The following is an 18,648-nucleotide window of genomic DNA, read 5'->3' as shown; positions in this document are numbered from 1 at the left end:
AGGCGGTCGCCCTTCCCACATAGTGTCAGCACATGCCAGAAAAGAAAAAGTTGGGAAATTGGCGCGCGTTTTAAATGTACATACAGCGCCGTAAATATACGCCATAGACCATTTTGGACTTTTTCGCGGCGCCGTATATTTACGTCATTGACCCTGAAAGAGTAATAGTATACAGCAAAAGCTCAATAATTGGAATTCCGTAGGGATGCTATGAAAATTCGAATTCTACAAAATTCGAACTAATGAAAGCCAGCGAAAAAATCGCTGAGTTAAGGTGCGTATATAGTGTGACGTAGCACACGCTACGTCACGTTGGCGTGAACGTCTATACTTCGATGCACTGGTGCAGCCAACGTAACCGGACGCGGCCAGCGTGCTTTGACGCGCCCGCCGTCGAGATGGCTCTTGCTCCATCCGCGCGTTCGTTGTGCTGACTGGGGTGGAGAAGAAAAAAAAAAAGATTCGCAGTCTCGCGCGAAAAGCGAAGCATGGATTGCGATAGAAAATTAGTAGATAGCTATACGAAGTAAGGATAATAGTTTTATCGGCCGTATAAACTTGTATGCATTCGCTTACTAAATTAACAAGCACGGTGTCACACACGCGCACAGGTAAGCATGAACGCATCTCGCTCGATCACCGCGGAAATTCGCTGAAAAACGCTGGAGTGAGGACACGCAGCAGTAGCAGCGAGCGAATTGACGTTCGTACAGCTCTCACTTCAACGCGAACGAAACGTAGAAAGCACATCGCATATGAAGCTACCGGCACTACGCGCACTCTGCAAACATGGCAGATCGATGAGGCCCTTATGGGCGTGCACTTTGGCCACGTCGCAGATCGTTTTCAAGATGTGGCGCCCGCATGGCCGTGCCGTAAGCAGCAGCTGCCAAAGATTGTCCCCAGTCCCTCCCTCGCCTCACCCCCTGCCTCGCGCGCGACAAGAGAGGGCGCTTTGCCCTCTCTCTTCGCCCACCTTCCCCTGTCGCGCACGCGAGATTGAGCCGTGTTCGCCGGCTCACCCTCGCAAGCTCGTACACAAAGAACACAGCGCGCGGCGACGCCAGCGTGCTCCCTCGCACTAGCACTCTCCCCATCCACGATGATGCGGAGTTCGAATTATCGGTGGCGGTGCGGATTTCAGTATGAATTAGCGGGTTGTTTTACATATTGCTTTCAATGCATTGTTAGACAGACCGCGGCGACTACTTCGAATTATCCGAAATTTCGAATTAACAAGCTTTTACTGTATTGTGAAGTCCTCAGCATCGTTTGACAATTGTGGTGGCTTGGGAGTAAAAATAATGGTATTTGCTTCCAACACACTAGAAATACTTTCTTTGTATTTCAAAGAAGGCAGAATTTTAAACTCTAAACAAACCTTGACTTCATCAACAATGGATTGGCAAGAAATGATGCACTCAGTGCAATCAGTGCATTTTACCAGTGTTGACATATGGGGCAGAGACTTGGAGACTGACAAAGAAGCTTGAGAACAAGTTAAGGACCATGCAAAGAGCGATGGAAAGAAGATTGCTAGGCATAACTTTAAAAGACAGAAAGAGAGGGGTTTGGATCAGAGAGCAAACAGGTATAGCCGATATTCTAATATACAATAAGAGAAAAAGAATTGAGCTGGGCAAGTCATGTAATGCGCCGGTTAGATCATCGTTGGACCATTAGGGTTACAGAATGGGTACCAAGAGAAGGGAAACGCAGTTGAGGATGGCAGAAGACAAGGTGGAGCAATGAAATTAGGAAATTTGCGGGCACTAGTTGGAATCGGTTGGTGCAGGATGGGTAATTGGAGATCGCAGGGTGAGGCCTTCGTCCTGCAGTGGACATAAATCAAGCTGATGATGAGTATGATGATGATGGTGCAAACTTTAAAAAATTCTGCACAAGACCAGCCAATTTCTGAAAACCATGAATATGCTATCCAATACTATCCATATGATATGATGTTTCAAGAGGCATGATATTATATTGAACACCAAGTGAGTAAATAATAGCAGGTTGTTTTCTGAGAAATTACATGTTTTATAGGCACCCATATGGTCAGGAAATGGTGCATATCAGTTTGCTGCGATTCAAAAGTTGAAGCTATGAACAAGCCAGTGTAAAAAGATTTTGGGCGCCCACTCTGCTCGTTGTGGTCAGTCACAGATAATCTGAAGATTGTTTAACATTTATGTGTACTCATATATTTTTTTATTTTTATAGAATACTGTCAATCCCCCATGGGGATTATTACAGGGGTGAGCAACATGTCACAACTCATCAATGAACTGTACTAAAACATTCTATAGAAAAAGAGCACATCATGATAGGAGACTATACAGGAATAGCAGTAGTGCATTCAGACATAATAATACACACAACGAATCCAATGTACCTCAACCAGCAGGGAAACTAGAAAAAAAAAAAAGCAGAGTAGAAAGCATCATTCAGATACAAAATGCTCAGAACAAAAAGTGTAGGCAAGTGCTTTCCTATCACAAACTGAAGTGGGATGGATTGCATGGCGAAAGTAATTTAACTAATATTGACAACTCATTTTAGGTTAATACTGCAAGCTCAATTAATTCCATAAATTTTGCTAGAGTTGGCTGCTGTGTTGCGACTACATCCATTCACGAATTGAGCGTGGGAAGAAAGAATAGTGAAAAGTATTATTAATAAATGGATATTCTACAAGCTCCCATGCATGCCTTCTTCTAGTCGGTCTAGTATCACGAAATTTCAAGTAAGAGTCGGGGTTTATACGGAATGATCTATGCAATAGCTGGTATATCAATTTGAGCCGAAAAAGCTTTGCGTAACTTTCAAGGGTAGCTAGACGAATACGCTGTAACAGAGCAGTAGGCTAGTCAAGGCGTCCGTAAGTATAGGAAACAGTAAGGGAACATTTCAACGTAGGGCTATACTTGGTGCACTGATGTGGAAGGCTTTATACTTGCTGTATTAACCCTTGTGTTCAAGAAACCTTAAAGCATACATGTGAACGGAAAACATTCAATTGGTTTTTGAGCACCCCTCATATTTTTGTACTTTTTGTACTCTCATTTCATGTTTTCGTTATGATTGTTTGTCCACGTAATACTTGCACAACTGGGCTAGACCATATTAAGGATGCCATCACCCTGACATTCTTTTCATGGCCTTTGAAACATTTCCAGAAAATTTCTGAGGAGTTCTTGAAGCCTTGGCACGGGTCGGCCTCTTTGGTTGCACAGCAAGGAGCTCTTGTAGTGGCTGTGCTGAAGCCTATTGTGAACTTGCTGCAGTTCATGCTGGGCTACCTCATTTCTTGCAGAGGAACAGAGGTAAGCCATTGCTGTCTTCCCTTGGCAGTGTTCTTTCATAGGGTAACTGTGGGACCTGGGCGGGCATTCATTAAGAGTCCACCTAGTGGACTGTCCATTTCGGTTGCTGCTGATATGATGCACCTGTACGAGTGAGGAGGAGACAAGCGGCCCCAGCCAATCACCAGCAGCCAAAATGGACAGTCCACTAGGTGGACTCCTACAGAATACCTCCCCAGTACTGTCTAATAATGCTGGACTTCACCAATGCATTTGCAAGTTCGAAGTTCTGCAGCGTAGCTGTAATGTGGACATAGGTTAATAAGCGTAAATGAGATGCATAAGTGTAAATGAGAGGCATGTAAACACAGCTGCTTAAACACAAACATGTACCCATCTGAAGGACCAACGGTCTCAGCATGCTGAAAATTGCAGGTATTTGAGGTGGAGTGGGTGGGGGGGGGGTCTAATGGTTATGCAAGGGCAAGGTTACAAGTTTTGTTGGGGTAGTTATGCCAGTTTTGGTAATCACTTGCATGAGCCCAGTTTTGAGGCTGTAAGGAAAACTAAGTGCGTCGGGTAGAAACCCTGTACAGGTAAAATATATACCTTCTAGAATTCTAAACGCTCGCCTTGAAAGGACTAGCTAATGCATCGAGTTGATAATTTGTAGGGATAGAGTTTCTGGTGGGATAAACGTGGATCTTTAAAGAGGCCCTGAACCAATTTTTATTGAAAAGGGGAAATGCATTTTAAGTTAAAATAGGCTATTTCAGAAATACTTCTCCGCAAAAAGTACTTCAATGCGTTCAGCAGTAACGAAGTTATTGGCAATCAAGGACACCCTTTGCGAGGCTTCCGTTTGCACTTTCTTTTGCACTGCAAAGGCTACGGTGGTGCGGGGTGTGCCCACAACACTCCGCATTCTAAATGTCACCATGTTACAAAGTTTAAATTTCATTTTGGATGTTAACATATACGTCACTACTTCCAATTTTGGTGCCTACAACGCGCTAAACATAAGCCAGACGTAGTTGTGCTCAGCGAGCTGCAGTGCGCTTAGCCAGTAGACTCGTTGCGGCACCCCGTGGCAGTCGTGGTATCTATGCTATGTAGCAGACTGCAGCTACCAATAGCTTCCGCATATGGGAATGTGCTTTATTATGAAATAAAGCATCCAGAAGAGACTGAGGAGCAGGCATCTGTTGAAAAGAGTGTTTGACCAAAAGGTGACTTCTCACTCCTCTTACGAGCTCCACTCATCGCATATGACTGCAAAACTTAGCTAAGATGTTCGTAGGAACGTGTGCTATCCGCACACTATGCTATTTCGCTAAGCCCGAGGGGTGGTTCAGGACCCCTTCAAGTTATGGAGCAAATAGGGGAGTTTCGATAAATCAACAAAGTGCTGCTGCAGTTGCAAAAATAGCTTTCAAGTTCTTAAATATTTTTGGTGCAAAACAGCATGTAATACATACATAGTCCAGACTGAAGGACGTGATAAATTTTCAATGCTTGGAAACGTTAATATAAGAACATTTACTTTAAGAGAGTGCACTTTCAAGGTCAATGCTTTCGAAGAAGCACCAGTGGCACACAGAGGGAAAAATCACTTTACTGGACAGCATTGGAATCACGGAAGAAACTATTCTTTTTTTACATCTTTGGTGGAGCAGTAGAAATCTTGCCACGTAAAGTAACTTGAACATTAGAAAAAGTGCCCAGGTGACTGCGTCTGTGGCACTTCCATTCCACATCGTGGAAATCGTGCGAGTGTTTTGATCTCGAGTGACATCAACCTTGGTGTTACAGTCCTGTGCCCAAAAGATCTCGATGAAATGCGGGGAGCAGGTGTCAGTTGCACTGACAATAGCTTCTTTGTGTATTGAATTGTGATTTTGCAAGGTCACACAAGTCTGCTGACATATTGACATTTTTATTTTCAGTGGCTAGTGTCATGTTATGCTAAACGTTACCCTTTATTTTGATGTCTTTCTCTAGCAGTCTTTCTCATTGTGGTTCCCGAACCTGTTTTTTTTTTTTTTTTTTTCTCAAGGTCCAAAGGCTCCTAGGTTACTGTGTCCTACTTTCTATTTCAGTACAGTTAAACTTCAATATAACAAAGTCGGTAAAATCTGCAATTTGCTTCGTTATATCGAAATTTCGTTATACTTAAATTCGACTTTTTATACAAATTAGCGCAGAAGGGGCCACAGAAGAGGCCACAAAATTTTCCAATTTATCAGGCAGTCGAAAAAAGCAAGTTTTAATGCGAGAAAATTTTATTGTGTTGAATTTGAGAGTCGGCGCAAAAGATACAGTTTCATGCCGTATTGGCTATATCCTCACATAGGCGGTACGAAGTGAAGCCAGCCATGCATTTGCATCCACTCCGCCCTCTTGGCTGATAGTGTCGCCAGCAGCGGGTAGTGAATGCTTCGTCTGCAACATGCTTTAACGTGTCTCTGCAACCCAACATAACACAGTGCTAAACTCACGGGATGGCAATGTACATGATGCCATGCCATCTTGGCACTTACACTCTTTGGACACCTGGCACATTACCTCTAACAATGCGTGGGCTGCCATATGCGGCCAGCCGCGCTGACAGCCATGTGCAGCCACGGCTGCGCTAGACAAGGAGATGCATGCCAACCCGCCCCGCACTCCCTTCCTGCCTTTTCCCTTGGTGTGGGATGACGCAAAAGACAGCGCGCATCAAGCCACCATCCTATTTGGCTCACCCTCACACGCTTTCACTCGCACCTAAAGCATACAGCGACACAGTGTGCGAAGTGTGATGGGTCTTACTGCTCTTTTACTTGACATGGAACATGACGCTGCTTCGCTTCGGTGGTTGCTCTCGGTCACGTGGCACCAGATTTGAGAGGTGCGTTTGTAAGCAGTCGCATGTAATTGAACCATTTGACCATCTACATCTGCGGAAGTTTCCATTAGCCTACTTTGGCAAGTTTGCGATGATATAGAACTGCATTTCTGACAGTACAAAGTGCACTGCATGCGTCTATCAACAGTAGCAGCACTGCCATGGAGCAGTATTCTCGGTCAGTTGCTTTCGGAGATGCGATCCATTTTGTGAAAACCATTCTGACCTGTCAGGGACGGCTAATAGTTGATTTTAAATAAAAACAGATTGAAATAGTTTGATATTAAAGCGGCCCTTATCTTGTGTACACGAAGGCAGTCGATCGAGATTACGGCCCCTTCACGCACATCAGTGTCCGGTGTCGAATCCGCACGTGATGCCTGTCGGGTGGCACCGAATCCAGCGTTCTTGAAGCAGGGGATGCGTATTCCCAGATGATCGCTTAATCGCGTCCCAATGCATGGCACTCCATGCTGCGACCGCCATCTCAAGCATCATAAACAATTCCACGTCAGTGGGACATGGATTTCCTTCTTTTTTGCAGCATTTTTCTCTCACCAAGGCCCATATTAAGCACTGCACTAGGTGTGCAAAAACCATCGTCACATGCCGACAGAAACATGCGTGCCGCTTCGAACGGGCGATCATCAAGCAAGATGACAGCCATGCCCGCTAGCCATTGCGCGAGTAGCAAATACGCAGGGTTACGTTCCAGCCAATATAATTAATGCGGGATTGTAGCACAGCGACATTTCGTTGTCGAGAGCTACGAAATGCATTGAATCTTATGGGCACTTGCCAGGAATAACAAAACATTTCGTTGTTGCGAGAATTCCTTTGTAGCGGGGTTTCGTTATCGCAGGTTTCGAATGTATAGGGTGTTTTTTCTAGGTGCACCAAATTATGAAAGTTGGAAGAACATAAATCATGATAATGTTACGTTTACCGTTCGAGCGTACGAACTGGCAGCCGCTAGATATAGAGCGATTTTCGCAGTTACGTATGTAATTAGCAAAGTTATGCTAATTAACTTTCTAATTATCAATAGTAGGTGGCTACACTTTGGGGCGCGTCCTCGACACTACCTATCCCAACGATTAAATTTTGAATAGCGGAGTTCGTGTGGGAATTACACTAATAATTAGTCCCCTTTGGCAGGTTCCTTGAAATCGAAACTTCCTGGGAAGAGAGCGTCAGTGTTGTCGATGCCTCCACTCCCCCTCCTTTCTTCATATCTCCGAGGTCACCGCTGGTCCAGCCCCACGAGCAGCTTTCATTATCTCCTTGCTGTCTGCAGCGTTGGCCTAGCGCTTCAATGCCTGTGGGCTGCCAAATCTGCTTCGTCATTCCATTGGGCGCCATGTGTCCACTTCCATCAATGAAATGCTGTTTCAGGCTTTTTAATGAGAACGATGTTTAGTCAAAATTCGCTTTCTTCGAAAAAGCTGTCTCAAACGCGCGCATGCGACTTGTGTAAATAAAAATGCGTAAACTAAAAACAGATAGGAACATAACTCGCCAAGTGAAGGGGGAAAAAAGGAATTCCATATGGTTAACGCTACAGACTGATATCTAAACGCCCAAAGAACGGGGCCGGCGCTACAGTGGTAACGTGGCGCCCAACAGAATGACAAAGTAAATTTGGCGGCCAGCCGGCATTGAAGCACTAGGCCAACGCCGCAGACAGCAAGTAAATAGCGCAAGCTGCTCTTGGGGCTGGACTGGCGGTGACCTCGTAGACATGACGAAATGCGAGGGGGGCGACATAGACGACATAGACGACATAGACGCTCTTTTTCCAGCCAGTTTCGGTTTCAAGGAGCCTGCCAAGGAGAACTAATTGTTGGCGTAGCTCCCACATGAACACCGCTATTCAAAATTTGATCGTTGGGATAGGTAGCGTCGAGGACGATCCCCAAAGTACATATTTGCTGTAGCCACCCATTGTGAATAATTAGAAAGGTAATTACCACAACTTTGCTAATTACACACATAACTGTGAAAATTGCTCTGTATCTAGAGGCTGCCAATACGTACGCTCGAATGGTAAACATAACGTTACCGTTATTTATATTTTTATAATTTAAAAAATTTGGTGTGGCTAAATAAGAAACACCCTGTATATGAATGAGTTACCTGAGCATTGTTTCTCCAATAGTGTATGACTCTGCATGAATGTTTTCGTTCTTTTCCTTTCTCAGTTCAAGGATACCACTGCAGTTCCTGTGCTGCTGCATGCCTACATGCTACTTGGGATGGTCCCTCCCTCATCGCCTTCACATGCGCTTGCTCAGAAGGTATGACATTTTGCCATAGCTGCTATGTCTATGTCAAGGGTGGAACGGCTGCACCAATTGCGACAAAGTGCTACATTTGCAACTTGCTGCACCAAGCTGCTCCAAAACTGTGAAATTGCCTTAAATTGCGCCTGCAGTGCTCTTAAACACTCTGCGGGACAATGAAGGGGTTTGTGTCTGGCCAGCTTTAGTAGGTATCGAGAGTCGCTGTAGTTGTTGAGCCTCAAGAAAGTTTTTTTTTCTTCTCATGATGGGTGATTCACTGCAGAACATTTTGCAGCAAAAATTATGTTCCTGCATTGTTCATTTGCAATCATATAGTGAAACTTGTAACCTTTGCAGCATTTGGACCATGTTTCCATCTATGCTTGGATGGAAACTTAGCTTAGCTTAGCTCTTACATGAAGGATGTATTACGTTTGAAGGATGTTGTTTGTACTCTTCAGGCTCTTTATGCATTAAAAATACAGTGAATTGCCTTTGTTCATTGTCTTTATGCACTGCTGTTTTCGAATTTATACTAGTAGCTACAGTATGATGAATATTGAAGTACCAAGGCAAAAGAAACAAAAGTTTGCTTGAAATCAGTACACAAAAACCATAGTGTGGGATAGACCTGGGGACGGTAGTGCTTCAGAAAGTGCATTGAAATTTGAGAATGTGCAGGGTGGCTGCAATATTTTGGAGTCAAGCTCTGCAATGGAAGGAAACAATCATAGATCTTGGCATTCTTTCAAATGTTGTCTTGCCCCGAAGTAGTGCTGCAATGGTACGAATTGGCGAATAGCAATCAAAGACATCTATGTGAGCCTTTGGATTCTCAAGTCTGCTCTATGTGATGCTCTGTGTCACTTCAGCAATGGCAAGGCAGGCACACTGAAAATAGTTAAAATGGTACCTGACCTTTACACAATCAAAACTTGTCTCACAAATAAACTGCTGCTTTATGCGAAGGCCTCCCGTACTGGCGCTGCTAAACAAGCTAGAAAAAGAACAGCAGGAAAGCATATGGTGGTGGGGGGTCTCTTTAGTTGTGCCAAGCAAGCCAGCAAATGCCATAGGCGACCTGAGGTGAGCGTCATTGATGTCAATCTTCTGCAAACTGCTAGAGAGGCGGACACTTAACAGACTAAATGATGTCCTCGAAAATGATGAAGAGGGCCCGTACCTTGATACAGGTCAAGGGGTTTCAGACCAGGCCTTTGTACACCCAATAGGCTGTGCCTAATGAGGTGAGCGGCAGCCATCCACTGAGGTAGGTGGTGAGCATATGGCATCATGGTGGCTGTTGACTTCAAGGGGGGGGAGAGGCTACCCTGGATACCGAACTTTTTTTATTTCTTAAGATATCCGGATGCAACTTTCAGGGTACGTTCACGCCACCAAATTATTAGGAACTGCAAAGTTTCATGAATATATGTTTATTAGTTCCAGAGTTATTGAGGTCTAACTAGGTGGTTCATGTATGTGCTTGAGGAAGAGCCTGGAAAAATGCCAGGACATCGTAGGAAGCTGAAATTCACTGTGATTATCCCTTGATAGATATCCCAGGTAGCTACAAAGTCCTTTTTTTTTAATTTCCCCTCTAAAAAATTTTAGCACAACTTTCAATTTGATGTAGACAGTAATGACCACATCCATCTAAAATTAATTGCTTACGATAAATTAACTGTACCAGCTTTCAAAAAAAGAAGCTTGTTACACCCTGGCAAAGTCATTCAGGAACGGGATAAAAAATAAACGGCGCACAAATCTGAAGAGTGGTTCTTGAGATATCGCCCTCCCCAGCACCACTACTAGCAAAAAATTCATTCTGAGATAACAGGCCTTAAAGTTGAAGACATATTTTTATTAGAAAGCTCCTACGGAGCTTCTAATTAGCTCTTGCGGCGCTAGGCACACTCAATGTGTCGGATTCTCGACTGGTGACAGCCGACAGCGCAGTTCCACTGCTTCTGTGCACCGAACATCTGCACTGTCTTGGGCTTAGTTGCCGGCGTCGCATGCAACAAAGAACTAGTGAAAAAAAAAAAAGAGCTGAGAAAATAATCTAAAAGATAGTGCAAGGTGATCAGCAGCTCGCAAGCAGGCGTCTGTTGAGGCAGACGGAGCAAGGGGCAACAACGACACGGCGCGGCGGGCGTGGCACTGAAGGGAACAGCCGCCGCCGCTGCCTGCACAGCAGCCAATGGCAGGCACGCATTAGCCCGCAGGATTTGAATGCGCTGCTCTGGCCAATCAGCGCTCCACATTGCATCGTGGGAAAACTGTAATAGCGCCTCAGCCACGCCGACGATGCCATTTTGCAAGGCGGCAAAACAGAAACAAAAAATTCACGGTCGGCATTTGGGCATTTGCGCAAAAGCTGTATACTGTCGTTGCCTATGCCTTTCCCTTGTAGAATATTCCACAATATGTTGCAGTTTACGTTGCCATACACCCCGGTAATGTCTGCAAAAGCCACATATAGTGGTCGACTTTCTTCTCCGGATGTTTCAATACACTGAGTAAGGAGAAATAAGTTGTCATCCAGACGCCTCTGCGTTTGTGCTTGGAGGCCGTTCTGATCTATGAGGCTCGTTGTTCTGCCGGGCTGACCTACTGCTGTGTTTGCACAACGAAAAGTGGGAACACTACGTATGATACTGTTACGTATGCAATAAACTGGTATGGCTTATGCAGATATAAAACTCATTGTGTTCATTGGTTGCTGAGTCGGGGATTTGACTTTACTACTTTTAAAATAAAACTACTGTTTAAGTGGGTATGGTTTAATGAGGTTTTACTGCACATATAAGATTAAAAAAAACTTTTGAATTAGTTCATTTTGCTGCAGTTTGTTAATTTGACCTTTCAGATAACTCGACCAAATCTTGTGGTCCTGCAAGGATCGAATTGAGAGAGTTGATTGTAGTAGCAGTTGCCTCGTATGCACATTGAAGGTGCCTTTGCTTTGAATTGTGTCCAATTTCTCAAACTTGGGGGGTAGTTGTGATTCTTTCAAAAGTTAACAGAATTTTGTAGAGGCAATTTTTATTGTGCACGGGTAAGGGGGGTAATTTTTTTTTTTACCTTTGTGAAGAATGATCACCAGCAGAAAATTGAATAAGGCATAGATAGTAAACACACACATAACAATTGCTCGACTATGTACAAGTGACATTTACTTGGCATTGAGCTATTTCAGGCAGAAACCATACCAAACCGGACTCTTCCCACACGTGCATGCCACTCATGCTCTAGGAAATTTCATTTATTTTGTTGTTATAGCAACAGAAGTGGGCTGGCACACTCTTTGCACCCCCTTTGATTTTGCACTGGTGACATGTTTCAAAAACATGTTAGTGTCCAAATTTAGTGTTAGTGTTAGTGTTTAGTGTTAGTGTTAGTTAGTGTCCAAATTTCTGGACTCCATAGGGGCTGTGAAAACGTTGTGAAAATTGGGCAGTGCGAAAAAAATGAATGCGTGCCTTTTACTGTCCCCAAAGGCTCAAATCACCACAGGCATTTCCAAAATGCATGCGAGTGTGCTTATTCAATTTATCTGTGCTTGTATTCCAACAGGAGACGGCGGGTGCATGCATGTATAATTAAAGAACGGTGCATACAGTGTCCCGTGACAGCGACTACTTTTCATCCATCAGTGAGGATGACAAAGACGGAGTTAGTGGTATTGCTGACAGCAGTGAATTCTTTCAGATAAAAACATGGCGCCAAGCAGCAGCAAGCTTGGTAGCAAACGGATGAACAGCTAGGCCTAGCGTTGCTGTGGTGACTACGGCTGGCAGTCAACCGGTGTATGAGAGTGATGATTCAACTCTGCAAGATAATCGAAATGGTGGCATTGGTGGCTTCAATTAATGCTATTTGGAGCCTGCAGTCATGGTAAAATCTGAAAAATTCGTCAGCGAAGGGTTGCCGCATTCGAAGTTTCATACGTCCTCATGCATTGGCTTTATGGGGTTTTTGGCAGTGCCACGAAGGCGTCTGAATTATCAGGGATGTTTGAAAAATCGGCCGTCCAAAAAATCAGTTGTTGACTGTAGCAAGTTAACAGCATTACTTTATTTTGCATTGTTGATTGTCCCTTTCAGCATAGTCATGGATTCAGTTTTTTATTCTAACAAGTATTGTAATTTGAACAGTGCCTTTGGTTACATGAACGTTGACAATCCTAGGAGTTTGCATTTCACATGATGATGTCTTCTTCTTTCTTTTGTCATAGATCTCTGTGGAAATAATTGAGGTATTGCTGACATATACGCAACCTCAGCTCAGTCATACAGAAACAGAGGAAGGCAAGTGTACTGGCACCTTTTTAAATTGTCCTTTAATGTAACTTTTGAAATGTAAAAATGAAGATTGTTTACTTGTATGAGATTTTTTTAAAGGTATTTTTTAGAGTTAGATCCTTACTTTGAAAAGTTGTTTTTACTGGAGAGCAGATAACATACCTCATTTTGTCTGCACATTTAAATTTTCTTGTAACAAAGTCGTACTTCCATTGAAAAACTATGTTAAATCATATCATAAGAAGCTGACAAACAATGACGACTGAGGCAGTAAGTACGTTCCACATCCGCCGCCAAGGCTTTTGAATGGAGGCATTGGCTAACAGTCCCATAGTTAGTTCTAGTAGATAAGCAGAAATACCTCAGAAAGTGGATGGGAAAACGGTACCGTGCTATCTCAGTTGGTAAGAGTATTGCACGCATTATGCGTAGACGTAGGTTCGTATGCCACTTGTGGCCAATAGTTTTTCATCCACTTTCATTTCCATTAATTTATCATTTATTTAATTCAGTTAATAAGTATAAGTAATTTCATGTATGCTGCCCTTGGTGCCTTTGTTTGTTGGTGTCTTTTGCTATGACTTGGGTAATAAAAATTGTGCCCCTCGGTTTCCTTTCTTGATGCTAAATCATGAAATTTGTTAATTCAAGGTTCCCGTGTTTCAGCAGTAAAAGTCGCCGAGAGTGTTCCTATAACAATCCTGCAACAAAATTCTGGATTATTACCAAATCAGATATGCTGGCATGCGTGGTTAAGATTGCATTCATAACAAAGTAGCATTGCAAACTGATTATAGGGCTAGCTGAAACCATGGAGATGATGCCATGCATGCACATGTCATATTCATCGTGGCTTATCTTTGTTTACAACTGTGTAGAGAATTGTGTTATGATGAGGATTGCAGCTTCCACGGTGACTTTGTGAAAAATAGGAATGAGAGTTGTGGATTTATTCAAATAATAAAGTCCTGTTTGTGTAGCAAACATTTGTTTATTGCACCCTTGATACATTTTATAATTTAACTATAATTTAATTCGGACATTTTTTGCCAAATCATATAATATGATTTAACGAAATTTGACTGTAAATTCATGTAAAGGACAATAACTTCATTAAATAAAAACTTCACAGCAGAATTGGTTCCCTAAATTGTGGAGAAAAATATTTCTGGTGTTCAGTGAAACTTATATAAGGAAATTAACAATTCATTACATACAGAATTTATTAAATGTTTTAGATTCCTTATGTCAAGGTTCGAACCTACAGTGAACTGCAATGCAGCTTTCAAATGATTGCTTAGCTTTTGCAGAATAGTATAATGACAACTGCTTTGTCGTGAGAGTGCAAGTGATCCTGTACACCCAAACAAAAAGTTAATAAAAATTAACATAAAATCTCTATGTGCCTGTACGGTAATTGAGGTCACATTCTCTTTGGGTTGCTAAAAAGTTAGAAGGTTTTTGACATCCTAAATATATGCTGTTTATTTTGAGCTGTGCTTTTTTAATAAGTTTTGTCATTCTTAATGCATAGCACTGAACAAGAGTCTGTGGACCCAGATGATCTCGGAGGTGCTCAAATTCACTATGCGGGGGCCTTGTACCTTTCTAACGGGCCTCACAGTCTTCTCTGAACTGCTTCCCCTGCCATTACCTTTGCATGTCAGAGAGGTGAGATATGTGCTGTCAGCTTTGCTGTGAAATTCTTTTACTCTGCTAAACAAGTTTATTGTCAAAATCAGGTTTTTCACGACAATGGTTTTATATTTTCTATTGCAGTGTGAGTGTTTTCCTTCACCCATGGTTAATGTGTGAGCCAAGCTTATAAAGATAACAGTTGAGTGTAAAGAGCTTTGTCATTGTCCGGGGTTAGTATTTATACATTCATTTAAATGATTTACTGTATTGTATTTACTGGTTCTCTGTAAAGTTGGTCTGCACATGTCTGTTGTGTTTTAAGTACAACTTTTCTGCCACTGATTATGCTGCAAAAATTCCTGATTATCAAAAAAATTTATTCCTTGTAAATATTTGAAAACTTCTTGAACTAATTTAGATCCTGGTGACCAGCATGGCAGAAACTATGGTTTAAAACTAAATTTCTTTTAGGAAAATGCTGACCTAAAATTTAAAAGCACAACATGAAGAGACTAAAAGAAATCAAGGTGTACCAACTAGCCCTAATATTGCTGTGTTAAAACTAAAGGCGTGTAAATTTTTAAAATTTTGAACATGAATTGAACATCTTATATTTCATACAGTCTGTGCCAGATATAGCAAACCCAGACATATCAAATTATTGTCTATGTAGAACAGTTTTAGCGTCTCCTTGGAAATGCCATGCAAAAGTATAGTGATGTATCATGTGAGTATCAAACTCCCGTTCACCTTGACATTCAGTATGTCTGAACGCTGCGCCATACTGTGCCCCCCTGCAAGCACACTTTTCCTAACAGGACCACCTTCATTTCTCGTGCTATCAAAAATATTCCATGCCTAGAAATTGGCTCTTGGCTTGCCAGACGCTGTCAAACAAGACATGGAACCTAAAGGGTAGTACATGCTATTCAGGAAACATGAGCAATGTGCATGCCTCAATTTTGCTTGCTGGAAATATTGGTGACTCATGCAAACTGAAGCCATTCATTATTGGCAAGAGCAGATCGCCACGCTGCTTCAAGAACACAGAAGGCCTCCTGGTGTGATATGCATTCCACAAGGAAGTGTGGATGACGCTCAATCTTTTCACTGAGTGGCTTTGGGCATGACATGCCTAACTGAAGAGGTCTGTACCGCTGGGTTTGCCTTTTTATAGAGCAGAGATTTTTGTGAATGGCATTTCAGGATTTCGTGAGCAGCCAAAACAAATCCGACTCCAACCTCCGCTTGGACGGATTTTTACATTGCAGCTTGCATTGACCACAACCACTGCACTTTACATCCGCACTTTGTGGAAAGACCATCCTGGCAGTAGTGTGCAAGACTAATTGCTGTTAGGGTGCGTCGAGCACATGCTCTTTGCTTAGGATGAGGACTACGGTGTCTTCTGCTGTGGTGGCTACCATTCTCAGGCTCATCGTAGTCAGCGAGAAGAACAGTGGTGGTATCATGCTGAACCTGTCGCTTGTGCCGGATGGCCACATTCACTACAAAAGGAAAGCACGCTGCTGTATTTTGTCTTGATTAAAGCACAGAGAAAAAATAATTGCAGAATATAATGTTGTACGAAATATAAACAAAGCTTCTGATAACTGTATGAAAGCTTTCTTTTCAATAAGTGCAGTGTTGCGAGCCATTAAATGTCATCAGCATTTTTTTTTTCTTTCTTGACTTTTGGCATTGCTGGGTTAGCTCCTCACTTGTAATACAGTTGAAACTTGATCATACACATTGGAAAAAAAAAATAATGTTAGAAAAATGTATTAAGTGGGAAAACGTATGACCTGAAGTCACAAAAGGATTTCATTACAAAATATTGCATGTGGTTGTTCAGATCCATATAATGCTAAGCATTGCGCCAGTCGTTCTAAGACGTGATGTGCGCTGTGCTGGTGGAGCCTGAGATGTGCTTTGTCATTTTTTTTTTTTTCGGCTTTGGCAAGCTTACATTTGTGCTCCTTGAATTCGGCATCAGCTTCTTCATGCAGGTATACCGTATTTACTCGCATGATGATCGCACTTTTTTGTCAACAAAATTCATGCAAATTCAAGGGTGTGATCATTACGTGGGTTAAATTTCCCGTGAATAGAAAAAATTTTTGTTTTTCATCCCGCAGCAAATGCGGGATGACAACACATGAACAAACAGGTGGCTGCCGCTGTAACAGTGCGGGACACCAAAACAAAAATGGCGGTCGGCGGAGCAAGCCGAACGTGCCAAACACCATTTTTTTTCTTCTTGTGAGTACATTACGTGCATTGAACCAGTTTCTTCCATATCCGTAATGAATAATATCGTTAATATCGGCAAGTTTGCGGCAATAACGTTGCCATGTCCACTTTGAGGGGCCAGAAACAGAGATGGCCACGCTTAGCTGCCAGTGACATAAAAAAACATGTCCGGCATGCTGCGGAAACTGCGGCATCTGTCTTCACTACTATCCTAATACCGCATGTTTCCGCTAAAGGTGGGTGAATATCTTAGCTGTGTTACAAGCGTCGGTGTATGAATAGGCTACACTTCCAATGTATCAGTGTAAACGTGGCTACTATCGTTGCCGCTCGCGATTTGTTGCGTGCCCACGAGTGCAAAAGAGAAGAATCAAAAGCCGCCTTTTTTGTTGTTGTTGTTGTTGACCACAGCCATTATAAAGCCTACAAATAATAAAGCCAAGGAAAATTTTGTTGTACCTTTTTTTTTCATGGAAGTGCGGAAAGTGATGAAAGGAATGAAATAGGGCATCTGCTTAAAAATGTTTGGTGCACGCAGACCGCTTGGTATGTCTTGAAGAGTCGTTCGCGTAGCATTCGATAGCGTTCGACAGATGGTAAGCACAATCATCATTAGCTAGACTTGGCACATGACATATCGCTGCGGCAAGTTCGGGGTGCGATCATTACACTGGAAAGAAGAAAAATAAATTGAATTTTGATGACAAAATTCAGGGGTGCGATCATTATGAGAGTGTCATCATTATGCAAGTAAATATGGTATATTTTTTTTTAAATATAAGAACAGCCTTAAATATAAAAAATTGCTCCACAATTTTGCACCTTTATTCCTCATAAAACAATATAAAACACAAAATCAGATGAAATTTTTTCATAAATTTGCAACAATAAATAATTACTAAGCATAGTTGCACAATAAAAAAATCACAACTCTTTTGAAAATAAGCTACTATACTCGCGGACAACTATCTGTGACAATGAAGGGAAAGCTACGGCCATGTGTCTGCTGCTCATGTGTTATGGGGCCAAGTAGTCTGCCAGCATTTGACAGTGCTTTTGGTTGCTCGGAACAGACGCTGAGTCGACGCAGCTTTATATGTGTTGGTTTCGCGTTCGCCCAGATGTGGAAGGGAAAAGCCACAAAATAAGTAAACTTTTACATTCAGTGGTGTGTTTTATCTTATTTAACTGTTGCTAATAAGGTGTTTTTGTTTTCTATTCCCCAGCGTAAACTTATGTGGATGAAAACACAGGACTCTTTTCAGAAGCACTCTCAATGAGCGTGCTTTGCCTCCATAGTTTTCCCTTCTTTGCCACAGAAAGTTAGTATAACGTATAGTGTATAGAGAAATGATGTTCAGTGTGGAGCCTTGTATTACATCAAAGAAAAGGTATCCAGTTTTCATTGAAGTCAAACCAGTGGGTCAGAATCCCGGCCACAGCAGCTGCATTTCGATGGGGATGAAATTTGAGAACACCTGTGTACTTAGATTGAACTGGAAGTTAATGAAACCCTGGTGGTCCACATTATTCCCGAGTCCCCCACTACGGCGTGCCTCATAATCAAAAAAGTGGTTTGGGACGTAAAACCCCATAATTTGATTTTTTGAAGTTGGATATCTTGACCTGTGTCTCTCCTTAAAGGTTGGAAAAAAAAAAAAACAAGGAAATTGTCATCCACCCAAATTTATCACCATGGTACAAAGAAAACTTGAATGCCAATTTGCCATAGTCCTTAAAGGTTCATAGACACTAATTTACATTATAAACACTAATGGTGTTTTTGAGGCATTTATTTTCATAAATAAATTACTCATGATAACATGAATTAGGCACTCCTTGTTGGAGCTTATTGAAGCAGTTGCTTCACTGACTAAATTATATCTACCTGCACATCTTGCAGAACTATATTTGACAAAGCATTTTTTGATTTTCAGGTTTTATTTTTTACTGTGGGTACTGTACCAATGCATTTT

The 18,648-nt window shown here is 42.3% G+C and overlaps 1 protein-coding gene across 5 annotated transcripts in view; it reads left to right on the top strand.

Moving 5' to 3' along the window:
- vir (VIR_N domain-containing protein) overlaps positions 1 to 18,648 on the top strand; it is a 338,801-nt gene that overhangs the window by 204,326 nt on the left and 115,827 nt on the right. For all 5 annotated transcript variants that reach the window (XM_065439604.1, XM_065439605.1, XM_065439603.1 and 2 more), the window contains 4 exons: positions 3,180 to 3,326; positions 8,394 to 8,489; positions 12,715 to 12,787; positions 14,316 to 14,452. In XM_065439604.1, coding sequence (XP_065295676.1) covers positions 3,180 to 3,326; positions 8,394 to 8,489; positions 12,715 to 12,787; positions 14,316 to 14,452 — 453 coding nt within the window. The remainder of the gene's footprint in view (positions 1 to 3,179; positions 3,327 to 8,393; positions 8,490 to 12,714; positions 12,788 to 14,315; positions 14,453 to 18,648) is intronic.

The sequence above is a fragment of the Dermacentor albipictus genome, chromosome 1, assembly GCF_038994185.2.
Source record: "Dermacentor albipictus isolate Rhodes 1998 colony chromosome 1, USDA_Dalb.pri_finalv2, whole genome shotgun sequence".
In the NCBI taxonomy this organism is placed as follows: Eukaryota; Metazoa; Arthropoda; class Arachnida; order Ixodida; family Ixodidae; genus Dermacentor; species Dermacentor albipictus.
Note: the sequence above shows the minus strand (reverse complement) of the source record. Positions and strands in the feature narration are given on the sequence as shown.